General features: G+C 42.4%; 2 protein-coding genes and 1 long non-coding RNA gene across 9 annotated transcripts in view; 1 reads left to right on the forward strand and 2 right to left on the reverse strand.

Moving 5' to 3' along the window:
* Positions 1 to 1,106: 1,106 nt before the first annotated feature.
* Positions 1,107 to 17,240, reverse strand: ACTR8 (actin related protein 8). 6 transcript variants are annotated; one of them, XM_045051489.1, is made up of 14 exons: positions 16,990 to 17,131; positions 15,001 to 15,087; positions 13,846 to 14,016; positions 12,494 to 12,604; positions 11,730 to 11,834; positions 11,006 to 11,179; positions 8,716 to 8,809; positions 8,367 to 8,499; positions 6,511 to 6,664; positions 5,409 to 5,504; positions 4,281 to 4,421; positions 3,076 to 3,340; positions 2,194 to 2,357; positions 1,107 to 1,391 (listed from the first exon to the last, which is right to left on the reverse strand). In XM_045051489.1, exons 4-14 carry the CDS (start codon positions 12,563 to 12,565, stop codon positions 1,248 to 1,250), a joined length of 1,542 nt encoding a protein of 513 aa, XP_044907424.1. In that variant the 5' UTR covers positions 12,566 to 12,604; positions 13,846 to 14,016; positions 15,001 to 15,087; positions 16,990 to 17,131; the 3' UTR covers positions 1,107 to 1,247. The 6 variants fall into 6 exon arrangements, with proteins under 6 accessions (XP_044907424.1, XP_019678508.1, XP_011277938.1 ...); XM_019822949.3 differs by lacking the exon at positions 16,990 to 17,131 and adding an exon at positions 16,518 to 16,897; XM_011279636.3 differs by lacking the exon at positions 15,001 to 15,087 and having other exon boundaries at positions 16,990 to 17,240.
* A 2,398-nt stretch (positions 17,241 to 19,638) lies between these two features.
* Positions 19,639 to 26,446, reverse strand: SELENOK (selenoprotein K). Its single transcript, XM_003982351.6, has 5 exons — positions 26,289 to 26,446; positions 22,729 to 22,819; positions 20,927 to 21,010; positions 20,272 to 20,358; positions 19,639 to 20,005 (listed from the first exon to the last, which is right to left on the reverse strand). Exons 1-5 carry the CDS (start codon positions 26,305 to 26,307, stop codon positions 20,002 to 20,004), a joined length of 285 nt encoding a protein of 94 aa, XP_003982400.4. The 5' UTR covers positions 26,308 to 26,446; the 3' UTR covers positions 19,639 to 20,001.
* The window catches only part of LOC109496164, a 135,358-nt gene continuing 135,188 nt past the window's right edge, over positions 26,416 to 26,585 (forward strand). Inside the window, exon 1 of one of the 2 annotated variants that reach the window (XR_002152044.3) lies at positions 26,416 to 26,548. This is a non-coding gene — a long non-coding RNA (uncharacterized LOC109496164). The remainder of the gene's footprint in view (positions 26,549 to 26,585) is intronic. The other variant, XR_006593539.1, reaches the window with a different exon arrangement.

Genomic DNA, 26,585 nt, shown 5'->3' on the forward strand with positions numbered 1-26,585 from the left:
CTTCCCTGTTCCTGACCTACTGAGCAGGTATGTAAGATGCTTCCATTTATGCAAATGATCTGGTACCAGCATTTCTCCACATCCTGAGACTTCTAACCACCCTTACTCTCTTTCTCTATATTCCACTCTTCCTTCCATCTCTTATCCATCCCTACTTCTGTGTCTCTGTCCCCCTCCATCTCCAGTTCTGGATAAGCAGATGGTGGGAGCAGGTACCCAGCAAGGGGTGGCAGAGATCCGGCACTCTCCCAGGCCCCCAGGTCTCTGAGCCTCTAGTGCTGTGCTTGCTGACTGACTCCTGTCTCCAGACAATGCCTTCTCTTCCTGGGGCCAGGAAGGCTTCACCAAGGCCTGGACCACTGATGCTACTAGCTGTCTGTACTGAGATTTTGCTTCAGATTGCTCACAGATTAAGGTCAAATAATCGTACTGGGCACAAAGAGCTCCAAAACCTTTCTCTTGGTTCCTCAGGTACAGGAAAACTGGGGGGCTCAATGACTAAGTTAGTAGTAATTACAACAGAAGTTAACAACTCGAAATTATACCCGAATTATTTCTATTTGGCTTTAGGAAGGAAATGAATTTTCCTTCTCAGTTTTTGTTGTTTTGGTCAGATAATGACGGTTTTCTTTCCCCAAGCCCACCTGGAAGCATGTCAGGTAACAAAAGCCGGCCCACCCAGCTTTAAGTCTTTGCCTCTGGAAATCCAAACCTCTACTGGTCACTATCTTTTTTGTAATCCAACAGAAAAAAAGAAAAAACCTTTTTTTCTTCTTAGTTGGAATTCCAAGAGCACAGAGGAGTCACAACATGTGTGCCTGCTGTAACACATGAGGGAAATGGCATGACTGGACAGTTCTCAGGATTCAGGTACACGAGTCATATACCCACCCCTATGGCTGCATGTGATTGTCTGAGGACACTGAGGTCAACTTAAACCAAGGCATACATATGAGAGCCATACAACAGCAACATTTCCTGTCATCAGGGAGCTCCTGCCACCCTGAGAAAGGGGCAGGAGAGTTTGCCACTGAAGACTAAGTTCGCATTTATCCTTAAATGTCCTGACTACAAAAACAGCTTATAATTTCACACCAAAGTCCTGCTGTCAACATAAAAGTTAAAATTCATTTATTTTCCATGAAACTTAAGCATCTGAGTCAATAAATTAAAATACATATATTCTTTAAGAGTCTTTATACCAGGATGCTTATTTTTGGTCTTCAACACTGACTTCCTGCTCACTTTCACCACACAAAAGCAGCTCGCTCTCGTAACATGCGGACACCAAAGCGCTGCCATTCTCTCTGATAGATCCACAGCTCCTGTGTCGTGTCCAAACAAGCCAGCACGGCCCCTCCTTTCCATGCAATCAGCCGGGGATCCATGTCCTAGAGCAGTGACACAGCAAAAGCAGACAAGACGTATACTTAATAATTTCCTTGTATTTGGGAGTAGAAAAAAACCCTGCTGAATCAATACTTAAAACAGCCAGATTTTCAACCTGCATTAAAGACTCATTCATGCAGGACCCATGAACTACAGACATCTCTCTGTTCCAAGTGACAGGAAAACTTTTTAGTGTTTATTATTGAAGATGCTACTACTATTATTCCACCAATAGGCCCCATACACAGAAACAGACATAAGGAAATTACTTATTCTGAAGTTAGAGGGGAGTAAATGTATCCCGTAATCCCTCCCTCAGGATTAAAATTAAATAAGAACATTTCCAGGAACTGTTTGTGAGATATAATGAAATACAGATACAATCTCTTTCTAAATTCCTGGGCTTATGTTTCTTTCCAAGATAGTTCAGGCCAAAAGGATCCTTAATGATGCCCTGGTCCGGGGACCAGCAGCAGATCTTTAACATGAAAGCTAAAACTGAAGTTTTTCTGGCCAAGACCCGCCAGTCTTCTCCTTGCCCACCCAGTCCTTTTCCAAAGGCATGGCTTCTGGAAGCCAGCCGTGCTGGTCTGGAGAGCACAGCGGGGTCTAACACCCAGGAATCCAGGTGCCCACCCAGAGGTCCTTGCACCAAATCTGTGACCTATTGAAAGAAGTCTTTCCACTTGCCCACACCCTCAAGAGCTGCCCAGATGCAAGCTCATGCCTTCCAGGATTTTATTACAATTAGAATCAGTGCTGGTTTCGTTCGCATACAATCCAACTGCACCATGGACAACAGACCTTGGGCCTTGTGATCACGTCCACATTCTCAATAATTCGCCTGAATGAAGGTGGCATTTTGTTGAGAATTCTGTGCTGCAGAAATTCTTGAGCTTTATGAAACATCAAACCACCTCCTACCACCAGGATGGAACTGTACATCTTCTTTTTGGTATCATCAGATGCTGAAAAGACAATGATATTCCTTCCACTCTTTCTTCCATATCCACCACTGGGCCAAGCCACCACCATCTCGTTTGGACAATTGAGGCTCCTCAAAGCTCTCTCTCCAACCCACCCTCAACAATGCAGCCAGAAGAACCTTGCAAAACACCAAAGTGAACATGCTGCTGCACCCCCCACCCTGCGACTTGCAGGATTAGGACCAAAATTTCTACGGGGGCCTACAAAGTCTACTGTGGCGTGACTCACTGCTTCTCCAGCCCTATCCTGGCCTCTCACCTCCCAGCCACGCTGGCCTCCACACAGGCCTCTTCCTTTGCCTGGAATGCCACCTGGTGACCTTCTCACCTCCTAGACCGTTCTCAAATGGCTCTTCCCTAAGAAAAGATTCCCTGCCTCCCACCATCTATACCTCCTCCTACCAGTAAAAATCCCTTATTAAGTCCCTCAATCAGAAGCTCTCAGAGTCAGCTCAATTTTCCCTTTTGTTCAACTTTGCAGCACCAGTCAGAGTTGTAATTTCACACTTGTGTGACAATTTAACTTCTTTGGTTTCCTCCACTAGGCTATATGCTCAACAAGGCTGGGAACCACTTCCTAACACCGGACAACGCAGGCACAAAGCATGTGCCCAACAGTTTTTCAATGCATATGCTACGCAGCACAACCACACCCTAGCCTGAACCAATTCACCTAACTGCTATCTTACAACGTGCTTACAACAGCAGTCTATGCTGTGAAGAATGGCTTTATCCAGGCCCAGGGCCTTCCCTTCAAACAGCGAGATGGCAGTCTTCCTGGACATCAGTGCTGTGAGAGCCTCTTCAGATTCATTGCCGGCCATCAAACAGTCTCCCTGGGAGGATCCCAAATCCACCTCCTGGGCATGGAGTCTTTCTGGAAGATCAGAGGACTGGCCACGAAGATCCCCTTCAAATCCAATGGGTTTGGATGCAGACTTTCGGTCAGCAGTAGCTTTTGCAGACTTTAAATCAAACAAAAGGACAATCAAATGGATGGTATGAATGTAACAGAATAGTGCTGATGTTCTCCAGCTAGACCCCACCCCTCCCTACTACACTACTTTATACTACTATAAAACAAAGGTCCACCACTGTGGTGCAGAGGGAATACACACTAGCAGGTGGCCAAGCACCTGCACCCACTCCCACATCACCTGGGAGTGAGACGTGGTGTACAAAAGATGAGGGTGTGCTGACAATTCCAAAGCAGCCATTGGCAAGAAGGGCAAGTCTCACAACTATTACTGGTTGGATATGCAAATTGAAATGACAGTGTACACGGACATTTCCCCCTTGAACTGAGTTTTTAAGTGGAGAATTTCAGTAGAATTCTTGTGCCTGTGCCTCCTACCTAATCCTCACTTTCAGACCTTATCCAACCACCTCATGCTCACCATTGGGACAGGGACAAAGACTAGAAAAGGTTTATAAGCCCTCCTCTCTCCATCCTGAGCTGCTGTTTCACTGGGAGAGAAGACCTTTCATTTGTGCCCCTATATCAGACATCCTATTACTTGGATCATCAGCTCCGGACAAAAGAATTCAGCTTTTTGCCTAGGCCACATACCTTTTACATTATAATTTTAAAAATAGGTGAGATTTTACTAAAAATACTCACTACTGGATAAACATTCAAAAGTAGATAGCTTTCACACCAAAAATAAATATCTTTATTAAATTAACTTTTAAATGTGGACTGGTATTCTGAAAATTGGCTTCATGTCTGCTGAATGAAGAAATCTGTCATCTGACTTGAAATTTAGACTTCATCACATCTCTAGTTCTAAAAACAGTATTAGCTTCAGTATGTAGTAGACTGCAGTGACTGCGCCGAGCCACTAATCACGGGCAAACTTCCTCAGGGACCAAGCTGTCTCCTCTCACACCAGAATTTCTGCAGACCTGTTCTTGCTTGCTCTGCGTGGCCAGCAGATAATGCTCATCATGAGGATCCTCAGGGTCACCCTGGGATCTGTGCTGCAAGGTTGTCATCTTCTGTCCAACAATTCCAAAAGTTGCTGGGTAAAACAAAGCCATTGGAGCCTGTGCAAGTAAGGAAAAGAATGATCAACCAAGGACACGTGGCTTTCTGAAAAAAAAACGATCTATAAATTCTGTCCTTCCCAAAACAAAATTGGCAGATCAGATCCTAGAAGGCAGACTCAATAAGCATTCTCTTTTGGGAGTAGCATTATTTCTTTATTGCACAAGAGGCCAGAAAACTTAACAGAAATCATCAAACTGAATGAGTGATGTGACACCACAAAGAGAAATGTCAAAACGTGTAATGCAAGTGGCAAATAAGCTACTTTATAATTTCCTAATAAGAACAGTCCTTCTCTCTCTAAATAGTAACAAATCACATAGCAGCTAATTAAAAAGATGGCCCTCATCATCTATTCTAATCTGTACTCTATCAGTGGCTTAAAAGCTGGTTTAGCAGGGGCACCTGGGTGGCTCAGTCAGTTGAGTGTCTGACTTTGGCCCAGGTCATGATCTCACATTTGGTGGGTTCAAGCCCCACACCAGGCTTTGCATTCACAGCGTGCAGCCTGCTTTGGATTCTCTGTCTCCCTCTCTCTCTCTCTCTGCCCCTCCCTCCCTCACCCTCTCTCTCTCAAAAATAAACACTAAACAGGGGCGCCTGGGTGGCTCAGTCAGTTGGGCATCAGACTTCGGCTCAGGTCATGATCTCACGGTTTGTGAGTTTGAGCCCCGTGTCAGGCTCTGTGCTGACAGCTCAGAGCCTGGAGCCTGCTTCGAATTCTGTGTCTCCTTCTCTCTCTGCTCCTCCCTTGCTCATGTTCTCTCTCCCTCTCAAAAATAAAGACTAAAATAAAAAAAAAAATGTTTTTTTTTAAAATAAACACTAAACATAATGTTTAAAAAAAAAAAAAGCTGGCTTAGCAGCTAATCTATACCAGTTGACATTCTAACCTCACAAGGTTTCACACAAGTGCATATTCTCTCAGTGTGAGTGAACCAGGTCAGCTTTCTTTCCACCCATAGAAATATACACCCATATGTTACCTGGAGTTTTTCATCTCCTAATCGAAACTGGTAAAGTAGGGCAGGGGAATCCGGATGTCGAATCTGAAACTCATGATCCTGAAGCCCAGAGATGTCCTGATTCCAGGAAAAGATGCTGTCAGTGAGCCAGTAAAAGTGCATGTAAACTCCTCAAATTATAGTTAAGCCTCTCCACAATCCAAATCTCACTTATAACAAGACTGCCCTGCAACTTTGTACCATCCACCTGGAACTTAGTAAAATAAGAGTCAAAATGTACCTTGCTTCCCTTTTAACAATTCCAAAATTTCTACCATCTGCATTTTTTTCATTATTGAGACATATGAATACAATTACCCAAATCAATAAGCAAATTTTCTCAATAACTGCGAAATGCTACCAGTCTTAGGTTCCTCAAAATTCCATTATTCAGAATTAGATAGTCTGAAAAATGTTAGGGAAAAAAAAGTCTGACACAGATGCATAAAAAGGTAGGAATCCACATACAACAATGTTGGCAACATTAAGTGCTTCAAATGATGCCATTTTATTAAATGTCTGCACCTATATATTTATTACATGTAAAGGTGTATCTTCAACCTTTATCGGAATGATCAAAGATCCTAAAAAGAAAGGAATTTCTTACACACTCTTTCTTTAAAAAGCCAGCTGTATTTTCTAGAGCCTGAGACACATCCTGATGGCTCTGACCTTACCAAAACACCCTCACTCCTTAAGAGCTTCCACTTCAAGGCTCTGTCAACTTGGGTTGAAAGGGTGGCATAACATTGTTACGTTTTTTTTTTTAATGTTTATTTTTGAGAGAGAGAGAGAGAGAGAGAGAGAAAGAGAGACAGAGAGACAGAGCACAAGCAGGGGAGTGGCAGAGACAGAGAGGGAGACACAGAATCCGAAACAGGCTCCAGGCTCTGAGATGGCAGCACAGAGCCCAACGCAGAGCTCAAACTCGGGAACGGTGAGATCATGACCTAGGCTGACGTCAGATGCTCAACTGACTGAGCTACCCAGGCGCCCCAACATGGTTACATTTTTAACTGCCTTTTAAATGTCTTAAATTTTTCCTGGAAATAAAAATAATCAGCAATTTTGATTTTGCTCCCACCTGATCTAAATGACAAAAAGTTTCTTTAAGGTGCTGTAGAAGAAGACAATCCATTTTATTTGTTAGCTGGCATTCTCGGTAAGGGAACCCAGCTCGCTGCATCAGCCAGTAGAAACACCTTGACACGTCAGAGCCCCCATACGCCAGACAGAGCCTAGAGTTAAAAGAAAAGGCAGGTGGGTAATCTGTCAGTCAAGAAGGTGCAAAGGGCGTTTCAAAAAATCCATCATGCAGAGAAACATGACAAGTCTCAAAAGATGTCTAATGCATGAATAGACTGAAAGGACAGGATGGACGGATGGGATGGAGAAATGGACTCCAGCACACAACCAGGGGCGGGCACCTAGGAGAAGTCATGCTATTTGCAAAAAGTCCAAGAAACAGAATACACATGACTAAATGCAGCTCATTCCTAAGTCACTATGTTTATCATACGCTAGCTGTTTGCCTGTCTTGTATTCACTAGCATATCAAGTTCACAGGCAGTGACATCATAGGACAAACTCATGGGAAGAAAGTTTAGAGTGTACTACCCACTAACTGAATGGTTCTACAATTCGGAAAGAACACTGCTATGTTATTTTAGCAGTAGGAGACCTAGGTCCAGTATTTTCTCCACACTTTAAGAACCAACAGCATCAGCCAATACAAACAGTGGATGAGCCACAATAACTCACACTGGGTTTTCGAATGCACCATAACTTGGGGTGGGAAGCAATAGAGATTAACCTTCCTCAGGGACTGGTTAGGCCCGCTTTCCAATGTTTCTCTACCCTGTGACTCAAACTACCTATGTGAGGGATAAGAACTACAGCATCCTGAAGAAGCCATCCTGGGAGCACAAGATGTTGCAGAGAACCTGTATGTGCACTGCCTGTGTTGGGCTTGTCTAGGGAAGGACAAGCAGCAAACTTGTGCCTGATATCTCTCATATCAGTGATGACATCACAAAGGGAACGGACAAGGAAGCTACTCATCACTCACTGAACAATTACGACAAAAGCAAATACTCAAATGCTAGCTAGTTAGAGAATTCAGACCTGAAAACCTATTTTCCCCTACACGTCTTGTCTAAATAAAACTTTGCTATGAGCATAATTGGTATTTTCACTCCAGACCACAACAAGACACAGAGCTAACACTACACCAAGCAGGGATCTTCAGGAGCTGCTGATGTGAACTCACAGCAGAGAATTCCAACAGCAAAGGTAAAATCAGTGCTCTGTAGCCTTGCTAGAATTTGTATTTCCACAACTGTGAATATAATTCCTTATAAAAATTTCATTTCTAAGGGGCCCCTGGGTGGCTCAGTCTGTTAAGCGTCCGACTTCCGCTCAAATCGTGATCTCGCGGTTTGTGAGTTCGAGCCCCGCATCGGGCTCTGTGCTGACGGCTCACAGCCTGGAGCCTGCTTCCCATTGTGTGTCTCCCTCTCTCTCTGCCCCTCCCCCACTTGTGCTCTGTCTCTCTCTGTCTATCAAAAATGAATAAATGTAAAAAAAAAAAAAATTAAAAAAAAAATTCATTTCTTTTTTTTTTTTTATTTTTTTTTCAACGTTTATTTATTTTTGGGACAGAGAGAGACAGAGCATGAACGGGGGAGGGGCAGAGAGAGGGAGACACAGAATCGGAAACAGGCTCCAGGCTCTGAGCCATCAGCCCAGAGCCCGACGCGGGGCTCGAACTCACGGACCGCGAGATCGTGACCTGGCTGAAGTCGGACACTTAACCGACTGCGCCACCCAGGCGCCCCTAAAAAAAAAAAAAAAAAATTCATTTCTAACTTGTGACGCTTTATAGCTGAACAGGCTGTGAGGGGAGAAGGAGCAGAGAAAGCCACCTTCCAAGGTCCTTACCGAGTATTCCGATGAGAGACCCCATCCTCCACACAACACACACTTGTCTTCTGATCTCCAACATCTACGATACAAGTGCTGCTTAAACCACTTCCAAAGGTGGCACACACAGACTCCTGATGGACCACAATCCCTGAGACACAAAGGCAGAGGAGCCATCAGCTAGGCAGCAGTAAAGATCGTAAGACAGACATTCAGTTAAAGCTGGAAACCCCTGAGCAATCGTCCAAGCACAGCAGATCCTCTCAGAATAAACATTTCAAGAAAGCAGTGAATTAGATTAACTTTGTCAATAAAAACAGAAAACCAATCTCATTTCAGGTAGATTTCTCTGGAATATAGGACATACCTGAAAAACCCATCTTCATTAAGATCATATTCACTAGTTCTTTCACATGCTGTTTATTATAGATATCAGGAATCAGCAAGATACATCTATAATACTAAAAAGAAAAACAAAGGGGGAAAAAAAAAAGATAAAACAGTTAATGCTAAAGTCCGGTCAAAATAAATGTCACTACATTTGTCTTCAGAGAGGATTCTCTCTAAAGGATGGCAACAATGATTAGGGGCACGAAACAAAACCTCAACCCCCCTGCTATCTTTGGGGTTTAATGAAAACACTAATGTTGAAGTTGTGTGAGGATTTTTTTTTCCCTTTAAATTATTAAAAACTTGTCAAATGGTATCACAACCCCAGATTTCAAAATATACTACAAAGCTATAATAATCAAGACCGTATGATACTGGCACAAAAATACACATATAGATCAATGAACAGAATAGAACCCAGAAATAAACCCACACATATATGGTCAATTTGACACAGGAGGCAAGGATATACAATGGGAAAATATCTCTTCAGCAAATGGTGCTGGAAAAACTGGACAGTTACACGCAAAAGAACGAAACTGGACCACTTTCTTAAACCATTCACAAAAATACATTAGAAATGAATTAAAAATGGAGAGGTGAGACCTGAAATGATAAAACTCCTAGAAGAAAACACAGGCAGAAAATTCTTTGACATCAGCCTTAGCAACATTTTTCTGGTTTCCTGAGGCAAGGGAAGCAAAAGTAAAACTAAACTATTGGAGCTATAAGTCTATAGCTATAACTATAACCTATAAACTATAAGTTTGTAAGTTAAACTATAAACTATAAACTATAAGCTATAACTATATAACTATAGCTATAACTATAGTTACAACTATTGGAGTAAAATACGTTTGCACAATGAAGAAAGCCATCAACAAAACGAAAAGGCAACCTTACCTGATTGGAGAAGGTATTTGCAAATGATATATCTGGTAAGTGATTAACAGCCAAAATATATAAAGAACTTCTACAACCCAATACCAGAAGAACAAATAATCCAATTAGAAAATGGGCCTTGGACCTCAATAGACACAGTTTTCCAAAGACATAGAGATGGCCAACAGACACATGAAAGGATGCTCAACATCACTAATCATTAGGCAAATGCAAATCAAAACCACAATGAGATATCACCTCACAACTGTCAGAATGGCTAGCATCAAACAGACAAGAAATAATGGGTGTTGGCAAGGATGTGAAGAAAAAGGAACACTGTTGGTAGGAATGTAAATTGGTACAGCTGCTACGGACAACAGAATGGAGATTCTAAAAAAATTAGAAATAGAAATAACGCACAATCCACGGTAGTAGTAACTCCACTACTATTACCCAAAGAAAATGAAAACAGTAATTTTAAAAAATATATGCATTCCTAATTTCAGTGAAGCATTATTTACTACAGCCAAGATATGGAAGCAACCTAAGTGTCCACTAATAGATAAATGGATAAAGAAGATTGGTATATACATATAATAGAATATTACTCAGCTATATAAAAGAATGAGATCTTGCTATCTGCAATAACATGGATGGACCTAGAAGGTATTATGCTAAGTACAGTAAGTCAAAGAAAGATAAATACCATACGATTTCACTTACATGTGGAATCTAAAATACAAAACAAATGAAAAACCAAAAAAGCAGAAACAGACCCATAAATACAGAGAACAAATTAGTAGTTGCCAGATGCAAGGAAGGTGGGGGATGGGAAAAATGCGTGAAAGAAAGTGGGAGATAGCGGTTTCCAGTTATAGAATGAATAGAATGAATGGGGATGAAAAATACAGCATAGGGAATACAGTCCTCGGTATTGTAACAGCACAGTATGGGGACAGACAGTAGCTACACTTGGGGTAAGCGCAGCATTATGTATAGTGTTGCCAAATCACTGTGCTGTACCTGAAACTAATGTGTCATTGTATGTCAACTATACTTCGATTAAAAAAGAAAACCAAAACCAAAAACAAATTTTGTGAAATTAAAAATAAGACAAACATATGTCCCAAAAAAGGCCCAGAGAGAAGGCATAAACATGAGCAAGTTTGCTGGTTGCAGAGCAGTAGAGACAGACACCAAAGAAACAGTAAGAAAAAGAGAAGGCACCGGAACTGAAGTCAGCCAAGAAGGAAGATACCCTCCACACCTTAAGGCTGAGAATGCTTCAAGGACACTAGATTACAAACAACTCAGGAATACGTACTTAAACACAAGTAAGACAAGACTCTTAAAGGCAATCCAAGTAACTGGGAATTTTAGCTCACCTTTAAATCTTTGAGTGGAATTTCCAAGTATTTTTGTATTGCGTGAGACCATATTACTTCAATATCTGCCAGAACAGCCGTAAGGGAGCCCCCAGGTCCTGGGTGAATATTTAACTGACCTCTTCTGATAGGCCAGTGAATATTATAACAGTCCAATGGATTAACATACAAGGCCTAGAAAAGACAGAGAGATGAATGCATCGTTAAACTTTCCTTGGGCATTTTCTGAATTCACATTTAAACATCTAAGATCATGGGCATTGAAGAGGGCATCTTTTGGGATGAGCACTGGGTGTTGTATGGAAACCAATTTGACAATAAATTCATAAAAAAAAAAAAAATCTAAGACCAGAGTTACGATTAACATTTGCTCACTATTCTAATTAATTTTTTTTAATGTTTATTTTTTTTATTGTTGTTGAGAGAGAGACAAGAATGAGCGGGGGAGGGAAAGAGAGAGAAGGAGACACGGAATCCGAAGCAGGCTCTGGGCTCCAAGCTGTCAGCACAGAGGCCAACGCGGGGTTTGAACTCACGAACCTGAGCTGAAGTCAGATGCTTAACCGACTACCCAGGCGCCCCCATTTGCTCACTATTCTAAATGTTGAGAGTGGAGTACCTAACATCACAGGAGCCTGTGTGAGTATCTGGGCCTGCAAGGAAGATGGAAGATGGTGAATTCTAGGAAACAACTAGAACTGGATGGTGCTGCAAAGTTCCCTACCTCTTCTCCCACCAAAAACTCAGGGTGATGAGACGTGTTTGTCCACTTATTTCCAGAACAGTGATCTAAAATTGCAGGTCGCATCTGCTTGTTGTAGGAGCGTGCCTGAAATAAAAGAACATCAGAAAACTCTCTGAATTTTTGCAAGAAAAAAGGAGAGGGGGAAGGAGAAATGTAGCATGAGTCCTCTTTTCTCCTCTCTCACATACCAGATATAGTAGATTACAAAATGTAATCACAAGCCCTAAATATCTGGCAAAATACTGACTGGTCACAGGAAGATTTTCTTGGCCTTTTCTACAATTGTGATTTTTTTACCCATGGTTTTAAAACCTAGACTGTGATTCATAAGCAGTCCAAAATCACTACTATACTCTGCTTAAAACTGAATACACATTTGTGTATCATACCAACTCACGTCCACTCCTAACAGTATTTTTTTATCATATTAAAATGACAAATGTAGGAAGAACATAGCTTCCCATGTTCTTACAGATCCTGGAATTATACACTTAAGACCATCAGATAAACTATAAATGTTTATGAACTTGACATAAGAAACACCATCTTTTCAATTATTCAGCATGCCCAAGCATTTGTGACACTGATTTGGATATTCTGTAGGTGGTTATGAATGGTTTTTTCTTCCTCTTTCAAGGAAATCCTATCTTTAATTTGCATAATGAAACCAAGAGAGCACACGATTGGCATTATGACACAATAGCAGTTAAAGAATAAATCTGAAGAAAGAGTTAAGGGTGAACCTGTTCAGGGGACACGGGAATCCGTCTTGTACCATTTGACATCTTTTTAGACCATATTGCTTGATCCACCATTTTAAGGCCATTTTGTCTTTGTTCATTACTTTCTGGTTTCTGGGGGGAAAAGTGAGAGATGAGCAGTACAAAGGATTCAGTGAAAAGAGAAAGCAATTTGGCAAACTACTAAATTAATCCACCAAGAAGAAATGCTCCCTCATCAACAAGTAGCAGTATTTCCTTCATCTTTGTCATACGTATCAATCTTAAGAACTCAAAGTAATCATTTCACTATTTATAAATTAAAAAGTCAGAAAGGAACCCTCACCCATAAACCCAACTATTTGCAAAAATCTATAACCTTAAGGAAGTATGAATGACAAAATTTTTCACAGCACTGATCAGGATAGCTACTTTGTATTTATAAAGTATTTCAGAGACTTTTCTGTACATGTACATAATTCTCATTATTCTCGATTTTGTAACAATGCTACATTCACTCATGTGTTATTTTGTTTAATCAGCAGGTATTCAAGTTGCTGTGACATTATAAGGAATAGATCTGTAAACATCTCTGTGAAAAAGTTATTGTTTCCTATCAACTTTTACTCCTGACATTTATGCCCTACAAAAGAATTGTAAGATCCAAAAATATAAATGAATTTAGACTCTTATACTCTCAAGTTACATTTAGGCTTAGAAATGGGACTTACACAGTCTTCCAGTCATGCTAAAAAAAAAAAAATCCTAAAGTTTACTATTTGAAGTATAGAAACTGCAAATTCCTAAAACTACCTTCGATCTAAAACTTAAACGTGGATTACGATGCAAAATATATATTTTAACATCTACCATGAAATACTTTCTCATAATTACTATCTGCAAGATAAGATAAAGTAAATGCTACCTATAAGGATATATGTAGTTTTGCCTTCAGATTACAATTTGACCTAAGATTGTAGTAACTGATTATAACAATTCAATTTACTTATAGATTGAAAATACAAGCTCAATATAGACTGTAAGTATCTGGAAGAGAAAAATTTGGCAGTCAGTTAATAGAGACCTTAAGGCATTATTTTAAGTGAGTGACATCACCTTCATCAATACCCAATTCATATTGATTGGTGAAAAAATGTTGAATTTACTTTTGTTGTAATTATTTGTGTACAATCTAACACCGCTAGCTCAGATGAAAAATACTACTTGTAACCCTGAATGATGTTATTATTTTAAAACGCATTAAAGCTATGAAGATGGAGATGTTTATTCAAGTATACTGTGTATACCTGAATGTGTAAGCTCTCCCAAAGAAACCACCTTGGGCTTTCTCTCCAGATCCTCCATTTCTGACTTACATTTAGTCCTTCCCTTAGGAGCCAGTTGTCCTTGTATAGTGGCTGCCCTTGTTGTTTGTGCCTTCGTGCAATTACATGAGGAATGCTAGCAGGAAGTGTGTCTGTAGCTCGCCCAATCCTTAGGGTTGTTGAACCTGGGTGTATGACAACAATGAAGTTGCTCTGGATTTGCTGCAAATACAAAACACAGGAGTGTGACCTTGGTAAATAATATGCAGGTAACAAGTTAAATAACATGTAGGTAACAGGCGAGACTAAGAAGTTAAGTTTCCTATGACTATCAGACTCAAAGGTATCAAAATAATTCACTGAAGGTAGCTCTTTGAGAGGCATCCAATTATTGCTCTCTGCCTGAATGCAAACTCTTTTAGTATTTCTGTGCTCCCAGGATCTGACCACAGTACACAGGTCAGTATTTGTTTAAATGAACAAAACCATAATTATCTAATGCAAGTTAACCTATAATTACTGGGCATTTCTGTGCTAGGTACTGGGGGTACAATGGTGACCAAGACAAAATCCTGACCACCAGAGAAGTTTCAGATTACTAGGGGTCACAGGCAAGGAATACACGTGGGAAATACCACGACTAGTGAAGTACTACTAGCTAAAGCTGAATCACTTAAAGATGCTTAGATTCTAAGCCTCCACTACACATTTTCTGATTCAGAATTTCCAGGGAGAGCCACCATTCCTGCACGACTCCTTAGCTAGTAAGGAGCTGCCCTTGAGCTACGGATGTGTCTTCTTGTACGTATCCATTTAAAACATTTCCATAGTTTGCCCATAAGATACAGTCAGGAACCTCTGAGATCAAGACCCTGTCTACTTCTCTAACCTTACTTGAGGACCACTTCCTTTCTCTTTAATCTTCCTAATCTAGATCTCTCTTGATTTCCTGGGGGGGGGGGGGGTACCTGGGTGGTTCATCTGGTTAAGCATCGGACTTCGGCTCAGGTCATGATCTCACAGCTCATGAGTTCAAGTCCCTCGTCGGCTTTGTGCTGACAGCATAGAGCCTGGAGCCTGCTTCAGATTCTGTGTCTCCCTCTCTCTCTACCCCTCCCTCCACTCATACCATCTCTCTCTGTCAAAAGTAAATAAACATTTAAAAAAATTTTTTTTTAATTTTAGCTATCTCTTGATTTAACTCACCACTCTGACTTCCAGATCTTCACACAGGCAGCTCCCTTTGCCTGCCACGTCCTTTCTCCCTGGTAAATCCTACTTTCCCCTTCAGTTCTGAAGTTAAACGTCATCAGATTAGTTTTGCTTGTCCCCTTACAATATAACCTTATGGTACCCTTTTTCTTGACACTTGTCATTCTTGTAATTTTTTACTGTCTGCCCTCCCAACAGACAAAAACCTTCATGTAAAAAGGGATCACTTCTGTCTCGTTCACTATCTATGCCCAGTGCACAGCGCACAGGATCCTAGGAGATATTGAAAGCAGCACTTTCACATGGCTGGCGTGATGTTAAACAGTACTTCCCAAGCTTTTTTGTGCTATGGCAGACATTTGTCCAGCAGACTGGAGTGAAAAGATGAAACTGCTTGCCATTGGAGATACCTGTACCTCATTAATGGCACACAGGCTGCAGCACATTGATCAGAAAGCTCTGGGGTAGTAATGGCAGTTTTCCAAAGCATGGACAAATATTTTTTAACAACTACATATTTATTTTAACATTTCAGGAAAAAACTAGCCAGTACATCCCACACATCACTTCCTGAATATTATTACTTAAATAACACCAAGTAAAAGAAGTTATTAAGCAAATAATGGATATGAAAAAACCATAGAGAACACGGAAAAACTAAAGGGTGTTCTACAACTGACTGGATTAAGGAAATGTTGCTATAGTGGTTAAGGGCCCAGGATCTGGATTCACAGATTTGTCTTCAAATTCATACTGCACCACTTCCTTGCTCTAGATGAGGTTCCTACCTCACAGAGCTATTGTGAGGCTTAAGCGAATTGATCCTGCAGCCCAGGGTCCGTCTAACCTTCCAAAGTTCTGCACTGCCTTCAGAAGAGACCAGACTCTTTCTTTATGCCTCTCATGATAGGCCCCGCTACAATCTCCTGTCCCACCTCTCGCTCCCTCTTCTTCCTCACTTCCAGACACCCTGATCACCAACACTTGATCTCCTCTCCTGACCCAGGTCTCTTCCACACTGCTCTCCTTCCGAGATTTCCCCCAACTCCTAATCACTCTTTGGGTCTTAGTCCAAACGTCATTTCCTTTAAAACCTTCTCAGACCATCAGGGCCAGAGGAGACACCTGCTGTGTGTGCCCAACACTTCCCTATGGCCTTCTGTACTAGCCCATCTGACACCATATGCCCTGATACCTGCTGCCCAACTGTGAGCTCTACCCTCCTGCCTCCCAGTCACAGAATGCTAAAGAATCATACATGGTGGGAATGTGCAAGGCCCATACAGACCATCCAGCCTGCCCCCTCAACTAGAAGGGCGGAGAAACAGGCCAGGGCAACAGTAACTATCACCCTGGGGGATTCCCATGAGCCAGCACGGTGCTAAACATCCTACAGCTGCCTGAACAGTTGGGTGTTATCCTTAACCCAGCCACCAGTTAGGAAGCTGCCTCACAGATGTCCAACGTGAAATTCTGACCACGTAAATGCCTTATTTTTGCTATGAATTTACCCATTTTCCTATGGGAATGTTGGTATTTTTTCATTCATCAGTAGGAATACACACACACAGGTCCTTTGCCGGTCATGCTACGACAAATAATTTTTTTCTGGTTGGTATGACTTCATCTTGTTCTGATTTTGACACACAAACTCTTCTTGTCCATTCAGACGATCGTCTGCCTTTTCCTTGTTTTATGCTGGAATCGGCCTCCACTCCCAAAGATAGCCTTCACACAGGAAAACGCCTGCACCGCCAAGTGTCCCTGCCCGGCGCTAAACTCCACCTGCGCTCACTGACACTCCACAGCTGCTTGGAAGGCAGGCAAGGGGCCGGGGCCCATACCGCGGCCGACCGGAGAGACAACCACCACCCGCGCCAGCCACGAGGGTGGGGGCCGGAAACCTTGCCTCGCCTCCTGCCTTTTCACCCCCGCCCAACCGGAAGGCCTTCTTCGAGACCCGCCCCCTGCGCCGCGCCGCACCTCCTGCAGCGATTCCGGCACCAGCGCTGGCACGATGGGTCGTTTCACGCCGCGCTGCTCCTTCTCCTTCTCTCCGCCCTTCTCTTTCCCGTTCTCAGCGTCCCCCTTCTCCGCCTGGGTCATCGCGGCCGCTGACAAACCCCGACCTCCAGCCTCAGGGACGCACCGCGCCCGCCGGAGCCGGCTGGGCCCCCGCGCACGCGCAGCCTCCCAGCCTGGTGCCCGGCAGCCAAGATGGCCGACGGACAGCCGCCCCAGAGGCTTCCGGGAAAGCGGAGGGGCGGCGCTGTCCAGAGGAGGACGGGGCGGGAGTGGGGCGTGGATGGGTGGGTGTTGCTGTGATTTGTCCTGGCGGTGGGATGCCCGAAGCCTCCTTGTTTTTCCTTTCGAGCGCTACACCCGGCATCGCGTTTTGCTCTCACAATAGGAAGCCTCTATTCTTGGTTTCCTAGACCCTAAATGCTCCTACTTTTCCTCATACTGCGCTGGTTAGGTTCAGAACAGCTTCTGATGTTAAGGTTTTGAGTTAGGGCGCCTCTCTCCGCACCCCTTGGATGACTTTATCCGGTTTCATGGCTTTGCATATGAATATAACTCCCAAGTTCATGATTCCAGTCTGGAAGTGACCCTGAGATCCAGACTGATAACCAACAGCCTATTTGGTATCTCCACGTGTATGTCCACAAGGCACAGCAAACTTACATGCGTCCAAACTGGAACTCTTGATACCCGCGCCATCCCCTCCGCCCCCAGCCTACTCCCATTTTCACCATCTCAGTAAACATCACTTTGATTCTGCAGTTGTCCAATCTATCAGTAAATCCTGCAGTCTCTAAAATATATCTTGAATGAATCCACTTCTCCATCCCTACGGTTACCTAGTCCAAACTACTATCCTGTCATCTGGACTGCAACAGCTTAACCCAACTCCCTGCTTCCATCTTGTCCTCCTGCAATGTGTTCTTAATGCACTTGCCCAAATGTCAACTTCTAAATTATGAAGTAATCAATACCATCTATGCAGCATTCCACTTAATACCACCTGTGAGTTATCTTGGACAAAAATTAAACCCCTGCTTTACTCTCATGGTTTCCCCTTGTTCGTGGAACAGAATCTAAACAAACTCACCATAGCCTAGAAGGCCATTCTTAACCCAGTTTCTGCTACCTCTAAGTTCACCTCATCTCTTTCCTTCTGTTGGCATTTCCGGCTACCCTTGCTTTCTTTCAGCTTCTCACCCGTGCCAAGCCCTTCCCTTCATTGGACCATTGCTCTTGTTGTTCCCTTTGTCTTGGGTGCTCTTCCTCAGCTGGCTCATTCTCATCCTGTCTCAACTCAAATGTCACCTCAGAGAAGACTCCCCCAGTTACCTTGTCATCTTATTTCCTTTGAAGCAGGAATTAAATCTGTACTTAGCTTGCTTGATATTTGATGAAGTCAGGACTATAGGATAACCCTAAAGAAGAGTACTGCAGAGCAGTGCTGGGCAGGGGCAGGGCGGCAGGGATCACCAATCACATGCACAGAGAAGCCTGTCACTTCCTGAGACTCTGTCCTGGTCTCCTCCCCACTACAGCCTTAGGTGGAGGTTTGACAGAATGACCCTGCCGTTCACCAGCCATACAATCTGGACATCATAAAACTTTGCTGACCCTTTGCATGTTATCTGTATAATGCAATGTCATCTACCTAACCCAGTGCATCAGAATTAACAATATGTGAAAGATAAAATGTCTCACGGGCTTGAGTGGTCAATAAACTGTCTTTATTATTCTTCTCCTTAAAATTGTGTTATAATTGTCCCTTTCCTTATGTTTGAAGACCAGTGTCTCATGCCACTACATCCTCATTTCCTGACAAACAGGGTTAAATAAATGCTTCTAAATAAAATATAAAAATGCTTTTACCTGAAATTTTGTTTCAAAGACTGCTGGGGGCCCCTGGGTGGCTCAGCTCAGTCAGTTAAGCAGCCGACTTCAGCTCAGGTCATGATCTTGCGGTCTGTGAGTTCTAGCCCCACGTCGGGCTCTGTGCTGACAGCTCAGAGCCTGGAGCCTGCTTCCCATTCTGTGTCTCCCTCTCTCTGACCCTCCCCTGTTGATGCTCTGTCCCTCCCTGTCTCAAAAATAAATAAACGTTAAAAAAAAAAAAATTCAAAGACTGCTGAACACAAAGCAGAATTATCTGTATTATTCGTTTTTCCAACAAATATTGCAGGGCCTATCACATTTAATCACTATTCAAAGCACTGGGGTAAAAAAGACAAAAATCCCTAACCTCATAGAGCTTCCATTGTAGTGAAAGAATATGAGAGTTACTAGCATTCATGGGGGTGAAAGCCAACAGGCAGTATCTTAAGCAATGGTTTAGAATTCAAATTTGTGAAGACAGCACAGAAGCCTATGATATTAAACCCACCTAGCCAATCTTCATTTTGTATGTAGCTCAGGTTTGTTGGTTATGGCTTTATAAATACCCTAATTATATTTGGTAGCAAATCCGATATTTTGTATTAAAGATTCACAGGACAAATATGTTTTGAGATAAAATTGTATGCATACTATTGAAATAAATACAATGTGATTTATTTATAAATGAGAACAAATTAACAGTGAATAGTATTTCAGAAGTTAAAAAGGAGACACTAGTTGTACTGAATACACAACCTTTTATTTTTCTTCAAATTTGGAGTTTTTTAATTATACAAAGATGACAAATCAAGTTTTGTAACCTAAAAATATTTACTTATTAAAACTATATTAATACTTTCATAAACTATACAAAAAAGAATGAGACAAACATGTGCATTTATAGAACTGCATGTCAGTCATGCCAGATCCCTGGGGAGGGAATTCCCAGCACGACCTCATCTGTCTGTGAGGACACAGAGCAATTCTCGTTTAGACATACACATTCATTTGCTTGTCCAGCACGGTCAGTCCTCTACCTCTTGATGGTTTCCTTCTGCTATGGATGTGCATGTCCAGTTGTCTGCTTCTTAGAGCAGACATTTACCTAAAAGAAAGCATTATAAGTTAATAGTTATTAATTTGGATCTGCACAAAAAAGTCCAACTATCTTTTTTTTTTTTTTTTACCTGTTTTCAAAACACACTTTGATAATACAATTCAACAAATTTTTAAGGGTTGAGATATTTTTCCATACAAGATGTCTGAATAATTACAAAATGTTGGGCAACTTCTGTTTTCCTAAAGAAAACTTCCCTAGGAAGGTATTTTCAAAACGAAATCTCTGCACAGTAATTTCAGATTTCACGGTACCTTCCTCATCCACCAGCCATTGGAGGAGGACTAGGGCCACGCAGATGATTAATTCGACCCATTCTTCTGGGAGGGTTTCCTGGTGGCCTAAAAGAAAAATTTCTACTGTTTAGTAGACATCAAGTGGTTCCTTTCAAACACTCAAACAGACCCTCTTCTCTATTTAAAATAGGAATTACCAACTAGGTCAGGAGTTGAGAAAATTCAAACCCCTACAGGGACCAGACACTTAATGCACATGAGGAAGTGGGTCAAGCAAGGACTGTGATGGCCTGAACAGTGTCTCCTGTAAATAAATGCCCAACTGAAACTCCGCTCCATGGAAGTGCTGCTTGATCTTCTCTGGTTTTTCTTAGCAGTGGAAATCCAGATTCCACAGTGAAAATCTCTAGATTTAATGTTGGTCATCACTTTCAGCCTCTAATTTAGACTTTGCCCAGAGGATATTTGATATACATCTTAGCTTTATCAAATTGACTCTGGTTATGAAATCAGAAGCAACTTGATTTAATTTACGGCAATGCATTAATCTTGTGAAATAGAATTTAAACCTTTTATTTCCATGAGCCAAACTATATCTATCTATCCATAATATCTAATTTAATTAAAATTACAGACTGGTAAAAATATCTATTATCAACTTAGAAAGCTCTACCCTCTTCCATCATCATATCTGGAATCAGAGGAGTTTCCGTAGCCTCTTCTCTTTTTCACATCTTGCTGAAGCAGAGTCTTGAAACTGAAACAAGGGGCAGAAAACAACAGAAATACCGCTTTCAACATAAAATGTATTTCCATGGTTTCAATTATATCTGTGAGAAGATAACTAAAACCAACTTAGTTCCAACCCCACATTTTTCAAAGCCAGCTGGACAGCACCATCTAGCACGAGCATATGTCTGCATTTGTGCCATGTTCTGGGCAAAAGCTACCACTCCTGTCCTTCATATGTGCTAATAACTCTCCTTGACGGAGTCTAGGAGTGACTCTGAAACGAGAGCCATGCCCAACTTCCTCCCTCTACTCTACATCAGTTGTCAAGTCCCAGAGTCTGTTTTCACAGCATTGCACATTCATTTCCCCTGCACTTCCCCAGCCAACAGCCTACTTGATGGTACCTTGCTGAGGGAGGAGCCCAAGGTAGTATGCTAGAGACACAGGGCTTCTGGGAATCCATTTGGATGGAATTTTATTGGTAGAGGGAGACGAATTTAAGTTAAAACAATGTTGGTTTTTTTTTAAGTTGGTTTATTTATTTGCTTCCTTATTGATTGATTGATTGATTCATTCATTCATTTAGAGAGACCATGAGCAGGGGAAGGACAGAGAGGAAGGCGAGAAAATCTCAAGCAACCTCTGTACTGTTAGCATAGAGCCCAGCGCAGGGCTCGAAATCACGAACCATAAGGTCATGACCTGAGCCGAAACCAAAAGACAGCCACTTAAGGGGCGGAGCCACCCAGGAGCCCCTAAACCAATACTTTAAATAAACAACAGAGAATAGGCGAAGCTTGTAAGAGACTTTAGTGAAGTTTTGCAGTAGGCAAATTAAGGACCCTCTGTCCCACTGTATTTTTCTATGGAACCATCTCTTCCATTTTTTCTTTAACCCCTTTAAACTTATGCTACATGCAGCCATCAGATTATTTTTCTACACCACAGCTACAATCCAATTAAGTGTAAAGATCGCAGTCTGCTATTCAAACTTCTTTGCCGTCTTTCCTGTGTTTTTTCCACCTTCCACAATCACATCCAACCCAATACCCATTGTAATATGAATTAGAGTCAATAAAGGAAGGGGCGATCTCTCGTATCTCTGCATCCCTGCAGTTCTCTGCTATGTGACATTCAAACGTATATTCAAACTTAGCATGAGTAAGACTTGTTGGTAATTGATGAATAATTTTTACAAAACAGCATGGGAAAGACCAGAAAAATGCATTTAACTAAGAATTGCTTGGACTTATAGTAAAGTTTAAGTTTTTGTCTCCTGTATTGATGTTAACAATTGAAAAAACAACTTTACTCCTTGGGATATTTTTTTATCAAGATCTAATTCCCCTTGTTTGTTTATTGTACAATATGGAATAAAAGCTGCACATATCCATTACAGCTGGAATAGTAGAGAGAAAGTGAGGCACTGTCATTTGGCATTAGAATACGGAGGCCTGGCTCCAGAGCTGCAGACTGAAATCGTTACCACTAAGGCTAAGACACAGTCAAGCTTTACTAACTCCACTATCAGATTCATACTCGTAAGATGTTTGGGGGCAGCTTCATCACCAAAGAAGTCTTCATTTCCCTTAGAAGAGCTAATGATAATAATAAAAAACTTACAATTAAAAACTGCTTCAGGAAAGCTCAGCTTGTGTAAGATACTCCACATAATGTATCCAATGTATTTCCGTTAACTGAAATATCAGGGCTATTAAGAACATTATTAATTATTACACTTACAACAAAACCACGAACTCAGCTATTCCCCAAAAGAAATCTGTTATCAAAGATAATCTCCATGGGGACTGACTCCGGCTGTCCAACACTTGTCCTACAGACAAGAAAAAAGAAACTTCAGTTAGTGCTACAAATCCCTGACACAAGATATATTACAATTAATCACTTAGGAAACATGAGACTCAGTTTTCGACCTGTTCACTGTTCAGATGGTCAGCACAAGGAAAGGTCTGTTCTATGTGCATCCTTCTAAGGAAGGGTTCAGGGAAGTAAAGCTCAATGATCTAGGGGTCATACTTTTAATACGTCAAATGCCTTCCTATGTTCTTAATTTTGGTGAGTTACACTTCAAGTATTTTTTCTCTTTTTCAATTGCGGTAAAATAGGCTTTAAAATTTTCCATTTTAACCATTTTTAAGTGTACAGCTCTATGGCATTAAGTACATTCACACTGTTGTACAACGTTCACCATCATCCATCTCCAGAACTTTTTTACCTTCCCCAACTGAAACTCTGTACCCATTCAACACTAACTCCCCTTTTCTCCCTTCTCCTAGTCCCTGGCAACCACCATTCTACTTTGTCTCTATGAATTTGACTGCTCTAGGAACCTCATTATGAGGAATCATACGGTATTCTGACTTTGGTGGTAGGCTTTGGTCTTCAAGTTTCATCCATGTTGTAAATGTGTCAAAATCTCCTTTTTTAAGGCTGATTCATATCGCATCATATGTATGTACCACATTTCGCTCATGCGTGCGTACATCCTTGGGTTGCTTCCACCTACTGGCTGTTGTGACAATGCTAGCATGAATGAATACTGGTGCATGAATCTCTTTACTCAAGTATTTTGAAGAAACAAATGGAATGAGTGAATATAAAAAATGTTTACACTACTTCCATCTTCCTAAATGTGTTCAAAATATTTCTTTTCACCTGCAAAGTCTCTTTCCTGGATTAAAAAATATATATATATACACACTCTTACAATTGTTTAGAATCAGTTATGTTAAAATTTTCAGACATCAAAGAATTTGTGTGCTCTAAGTATGAAAGAGAATTTGCCTTGTTCATTAAAATAACCACATTTTTCTGTAACGGGATGCTGTTGATTCTAATTATAGACTCCAGTTTTATCTTAAGCACAAACAAACCTATTTTTCAAACCACTTTAAATAATGGAAGTTACAACATGAAAAGTTAGTTCTCTAAGGTTTTTAGCCTTGCAAATCAAGATGTCAGAATATTTTGGGAGAAGAACTACGTGCCAACCTCTCCTCTCCATTTGCTCAAGGGCTTCCCCATACTCACTTTCACCCCCTCAATCAGGGTCTACAATTCCTCTTTCTTTGACAGTCTTTCAGGGATTCACTTGGACCTGAGGTCTCAAGGGAGCTATTGAGAAAAAAGGGATACACTTCAAGACAGAGCGTGGCTGCCTCTTACTAGCTCTGCTTCGTTGGCTGGTGGGACATTTTCCTTCTCTGAAAAGAAGTATTCCCAGGCTAGTAATATAGGATTATTCAAAAAGAAGTCATTTGACAGTAAGAAAAATGTTTTGCTGACTGTAAAGTGCTGATAAATTCAGTCCTTCTAAAAGAGATTTAACTAGAACATACCAATTCTCTTTGCGATTCTAAGGAACGCTTTGCAATGTTCTACCTCATGTTTGGTACTTTCTCTCCTAGTTTCTGAAGGCAGAAACCTCCCCTCCCAACATATGCAGAAGGAAATAACTTGCTTGGATGCAGCTGGCATTTCTCAACTATAAAAGTGACATAAAAGAACTTAAAGGGAACTTTGTGTTATTTATGTGGATCCAATAGGACAATGCATACACAGAAAGACCCACTACAAAGAATTACTCAATAATGCATAAATAGAAGCTGCCAGCCTTACCCACAAAGGATATAACACAAAGTCTGCAAGTGCCCAAAATAAGATGAAACTTTAATGTTTTTGTTTAGTGTCCATAAACCTACTTGTTTCAAAGATTAAAAAAGAAAAAAAATTAAGTTTATTTATTTTAGAGGGGTGCCTGGGTGGCTCAGTCAGTTAAATGTCCGGCATCCGACTTGGGCTCAGGTCATGGTCTCCCAATTTGTGAGTTCGAGCCCCGCATCGGGCACTGTCTGACAGCTGGGAGCCTGGAGCCTGCTTCAGATTCTGTGTCTCCCTCTCTCTCTGCTCCTCTCCTGCTCTCACTCTGTCTCTCTCTCCTTCAAAAGTAAATAAACACTAAAGCTTATTTATTTTGAGAGAGAGAGAGACAGAGAGAGAGAGAGAGGATCCCAAGCAGGTGCAGCGCTTGGGTGGGTGGGAGGGGGGAGGGCTGGGGGGGGGGGGTAACTCAGGAACTGTGAGATCATGCCCAGAGCCCAAATCAAGAGTGGGATGCTCAACAGACTGAGCCATCCAGGTGCCCCTCAAAGATTTTTAATTGGGAGAAGAGGAGGCAGAGATTTTGAAGAGCAAAGAAATGCAAAGTGCACCCAGCCAGACTTCTCCCCATCACACCTTAATCATCTCTGAAGACGGATGATTCAAATAGAACAAGGACCTCCCTAGCTCCAGTGATCCTACTGGTTAAGATTGCACTAAGGCATTGATTCCACCTGAGTCAAACAGGTGGGCGGGCACTTTTGGCAGCGGTCTGACCCAGTGATCTTGTGTCCTTCCTTTCCAGACACTTTCTTCGTGGAGTCTCTGAATTAAGCCTCTTCTCTGATTCTCTACTCCAGGAACAGTTACCTTTGTTCCTACAGGGGGCGGGGCTTCTCCCTGTGCCCCTTGGAATTAGGGCAAAACAACTGCGTGTGTGACTAGCCACCTACTCCTGGCGGGTGGAGCCTATCCAGTTTTTAAGTTTATTTATTTATTTTGAGAAAGAGAGAGCAAGCAGGGGAGGTGCAGGCAGAGAGAGAATCCTAAGCTGGCTCTGCGCTGTCAGCCTAGAGCTCGAGATGGGGCTCGATCTCTCAGTTCGTGAGCAGTGAGATGGAAATCAAGAATCGGACCTTAAACGACTGTGCCACCCAGGTGCCCCCTTATCCTATATATCTAGTTCTCTTTACAGGTTTTAGAGAAAGACCGGCTAGTAGATACCAGCAAGGACCCTGCCGACAGTCGCCTCCCTTCGTCTGTGATGCTGAGCAACCTAGTGGACCTTGCTGCGCGTCAGTCCTCACCCCTAAACGGGACAATAAACTACTACGTGAATAGGGCTGCCACAGAGGCCGAATGGGTTGATCGGGAAGAGCGCTATCACTGCGCCCCAAACACAGGCACCGCGCAGACGGTGTCGACCCTGTTGTCATGCCTCGTGAAACACGCGAAAGCCCACGTTCGCGAGACCCACAGTCAGAAGCTGGGCGAGGGCGCCGGGCAGCCGGCACCGTCGTCACCACCGGGACCTCGGCCCCCGCCCGCGGGCTCAGGGACGCTCGGCTGACGCGGCGCAGGCCCGGGCGACTCCGGGAAAGCCGGGCCGGCGGGCGAGGATGGAAGAAACCCGGGTCGGCCCTCGCAGGCCAGCGGTCGCCCTCGCGGCCCCTGCGACTCACCATTCGAGATGTAAACCATCTTTGCCCCTTGTTCCCCGCCTCCGTAGCGACTGAGGGGCTTGGCCCCTCTCGGCCCCGGTATCTCCCTCCGCGACCCGCCCTCGGACGTCACAGCCCACGGGTGCACACAACGGCGACGGAGGAAGGAGGTGGACGGAGCCCATTGGCTGCTGGAAGGGGGACGCGCATGACTGGCGGCTTTTTTTTTTTTTTGCTTCGTCACGCCGGCAACTTCCGGTAGAGCGAGGGCTGCCGGTCAGGTAAGCGGAAATGATGTTTGGGATTTTAACCCGTAAA

The sequence above is a fragment of the Felis catus genome, chromosome A2 (genome assembly GCF_018350175.1).
Source record: "Felis catus isolate Fca126 chromosome A2, F.catus_Fca126_mat1.0, whole genome shotgun sequence".
NCBI lineage: Eukaryota > Metazoa > Chordata > Mammalia > Carnivora > Felidae > Felis > Felis catus.

Excerpts from the sequence above, each read along its gene's own strand:
- ACTR8 (XM_011279636.3), bottom strand. The coding sequence starts at position 17,112 with ATGACCCAGGCGGAGAAGGGGGACGCTGAGAACGGGAAAGAGAAGGGC. Across the intron at positions 12,605-13,845 it reads TCCTAAGGGAAGGACTAAAT|AAACCAGAAAGTAATGAACA; the intron begins GTAAGTCAGAAA and ends TTTTCCCCCCAG. Across the intron at positions 1,392-2,193 it reads ACGTGATCACAAGGCCCAAG|GACATGGATCCCCGGCTGAT; the intron begins GTCTGTTGTCCA and ends TCACTGCTCTAG.